Source organism: Mustela lutreola, chromosome 9, assembly GCF_030435805.1.
Source record: "Mustela lutreola isolate mMusLut2 chromosome 9, mMusLut2.pri, whole genome shotgun sequence".
NCBI lineage: Eukaryota > Metazoa > Chordata > Mammalia > Carnivora > Mustelidae > Mustela > Mustela lutreola.
In genome coordinates, this window is record NC_081298.1 from 23057361 (window position 1) to 23060551 (window position 3191).

The window sequence follows — 3191 nt, forward strand, 5'->3', positions numbered from 1 at the left end:
AGGCAGAGAGAGAGAGGGGGAAGCAGGCTCCCCGCTGAGCAGAGAGCCCGATGCGGGACTCGATCCCAGGACCCTCGGATCATGACCCAAGCCAAAGGCAGAGGCTTTAACCCATTGAGCCACACAGGCGCCCCTTGTTTTTAAGTTCCCTCTCAACTCTGCTTGTGTGTTCCATGAATACTTATTAGGTGATTCGAAGTCTTAGGGAAGTGGAGCTTAAAAAGACAGAGAGGTTCGGTGCCTGTCCTTGTGGGTCTTACATTCAGTGTAGACCACAGGTGTTTGGCGGACAGGACAAGGTGGTTGCTTGGCTCGGTGGGGAAGGAGGTCACAATGTGTGTTTTGTGATGAGTGCTCTGGTATAAGTAGTGGCACGTAGGACCACCCTGAGAGCTCGGGATTCCTCCTGTGGGGAGGATACAGGCCCTTCTCTGACCTCCATCCCAGGGCCAGTCGTAGTCCTCTCTGTAGGTGAACCGATGCCTAGGGAGGGAGGAGATGAGGGGCTGGGAGGTGAGGTGTGCAGGGTTGGGGAACCCTGGGGGCCGAGGGGATAGAGAAGTGCTGGGGCCTCAGTTCCTCCTCCTCCTTCCCTGTCCCAGGCAGAGAAGTCCGTGCGCGACTGGCCATAGGACCCATCCTCTGGGCGGAACATGAAGCACTTATGGCAGATTTTTGTCCTGTGGGTCTTCTGGGTGGTTCCTTTGTGGCTGATGGCCCCCTGCCTGGATCTCAGACCTGAATCAGCCCCCCCAGGAGAAACTGATGGTCTTGGTACCACGGCATTGCAACCACCCCTGGCTCCAACTCAGGACAAGTGGCTGCCAATCTGAGATGCTAAACTCCTCCCTCTGGCACCACGGAGCTGGAGAACGGACAGGGTTTGCTGCCTGCTATGAGAAGACCGTGGAGTACCTGACGAGGACGACAGAGTCTCTGACCCCTAACACTGTACTCTGGTATTTGGTCAGTGGGCAACTTTGAGCCCAGTCCCACCCCTTGTCCTTTCAAGGCCTAGCCCATGTCCCACTTTCCCACCCAAGCCCTCGCCCTGGCTTAGTGCACCTCTCATCTTCACGGCCTTGACCCCTGACCCCAGCGTGGGGGCCTCACCCACTACCAGGTGATACCCAGGTCCCAGCCCCCAATCTCCCTTCTGCTGTTCCCAGGGCATGAACTCAGAAAATGGACTTGGCAAAAGGTGGGAGAAGCTGTTCAAGGTGATTGGCCCTCAGTGAGCCATTTCCATCTCTACTGTGGGACTTGTGCTTTGGTGGGGAACCCCAAGACCCTACAGGCTTCTGGCCTCAGCCACAACATCAACCGGTACCCCACAGCCTTTGGGTGGGTGCTGGAGAGAGGGCAGGGCATGGGAAGTTTTCAGGGGTATCCTCAGAGTGCTGGCAATTCCTGCTCTCCTCCCTAGGATGAACCAGGGTCATGCCCAGGGCTTCGAGATGGCGCGGAACCAAACCTCAGGATGCTTCGTCTACCCTGGGAATGCCAGCATCCAGGGCTCCTGGAGATAGCTGGTGCTGCTGCTGAAGCTTTCTGGTCTGGTGTGGACTTCAGATGATCTGAGTGAGGAGGTGATAGTCTGGGAACTCAAACGTTCTTAGTACGGGGGTCAGGGGAGGTCACTGCAGTGGAGGACAGAGGGGTTCCAGGGAGACCCTCTGCTGGCTTTTTTTTTTTTTTTTTAAGATTTTATTTATTTATTTGACAGAGAGAGAGAGATCACAAGTAGGCAGAGAGGCAGGCAGAGAGAGGAGGAAGCAGGCTCCCCACTAAGCAGAGAGCCCGATGCAGGGCTCGATCCCAGGACCCTGGGATCATGATCTGAGCCAAAGGCAGAGGCTTTAACCCACTGAGCCACCCAGGCGCCCTGACCCTCTGCTGACTTATTAAGGGCACCTGCAGAACCTTCCCAAGTCTCAGACTGCTGAAATTCCCCTATCACCCAATTCTCTTAGATTCTGGAAGGTGGTCCAGTTCCCTAGTGGAATGGAAGGCAACCAAGACCAGGTAAGGGGACAGGAGGGAGTAAGACGGGCTGTGGGCTGCTGTGGCAAGGGGCCCAGTTCTCTTCTTCCCCACCCCCTGGTGATCAGCCCCACTTCCTCAGGTATAACCAGGGCAACTGGCTGGGTGATTGGGGTCAGTATGCATTCCTGGTACTCATGGCTCTGCTCTATCCTTGCACACCTGCAACCAGGTTAGGAAAGATTCTGGTCTATTTCTCACACAAGCAGAGAGTCTAAAAATTCTTTCAAGATCCTACATCATCTGACCCCCTCCCCCACCTTCCTCTCTCCCAGGTTCCCACATGGGGATTCTTGGTGTTCCCCAAACCCCAGCTGCGTCCTGCCTTCTCACACACTGCCGCCTCTGCCAGGAATGTCCTTCTCGTGTCTCCCTGGGGAGTCCTCTCTCTTCCTCCAATGTGAGGAGGACCCGCTGGTTGATGCCCTCTTTGCTCGGCTCTGGGGTCACACTGTGTGTTCAGAAGGCGAGCTCTGCTCTCCCATCTCTAAGAGGAAGCCTATCACACTAGATGTTCAATGAGTGCTGAAGCATCACTGGCAGACATGGGGGCAGGACAGGATCCAGCCTGTGACCCTGGGGCTCTCTTCTGTCTTATCCTATTTCCCAGGTGTTCTTATTTGGTTTTGGGACAGACCAGCTCATGAGGTGGTCCCATTACTGGGATGATAAATATTGGTTTGAGAGTAACATGCACAGTTTCAAAGAAGAGCAGAAGGTCATCCTCACGCTGCAGGGCGAGGGGAAGGTTGCTATCTACAGCTGACATGTTTTCCATCCTGTTTAGTCCCCGGAGGCCCTAGGAGGGGGGGACCATGGAGTGTCAGAAAGAGGACCCCATATATAGATCACTCTGCTGCTAAATAAAACTATAGCTTATTTCTCTCATTGGAGTCCTGGTGATATTAAAGGGCTACATCCTATTTCAGATTCTTTTTTATTTTTTTAATTTTAAAGATTTTATTTATTTATTGGACAGAGAGATCACAAGTAGGCAGAGAGAGAAGGGGAAGCAGGCTCGCCGCCAGGCTGAGAGCCCAATGCGGGGCTCCATCCCATGATCCTGAGATCCTGAGATCATGAGATCATGATCTGGGCGGAAGGCAGAGGCTCACTGCCACCCAGGTGCCCCCTCTTTCAGATTCTTA

The 3191-nt window shown here is 54.2% G+C and overlaps 1 protein-coding gene across 1 annotated transcript; it reads left to right on the plus strand.

Moving 5' to 3' along the window:
- The first annotated feature begins 395 nt into the window (after nucleotides 1–395).
- C9H20orf173 (chromosome 9 C20orf173 homolog) lies at nucleotides 396–2907 on the plus strand. The gene is given in 8 exon segments (XM_059133921.1): nucleotides 396–471; nucleotides 603–749; nucleotides 751–966; nucleotides 1170–1227; nucleotides 1230–1326; nucleotides 1427–1589; nucleotides 1974–2025; nucleotides 2319–2907. Coding segments are annotated over 5 exon segments (570 nt in total). The 5' UTR covers nucleotides 396–471; nucleotides 603–653; the 3' UTR covers nucleotides 1530–1589; nucleotides 1974–2025; nucleotides 2319–2907.
- The last annotated feature ends 284 nt before the right edge of the window (nucleotides 2908–3191 follow it).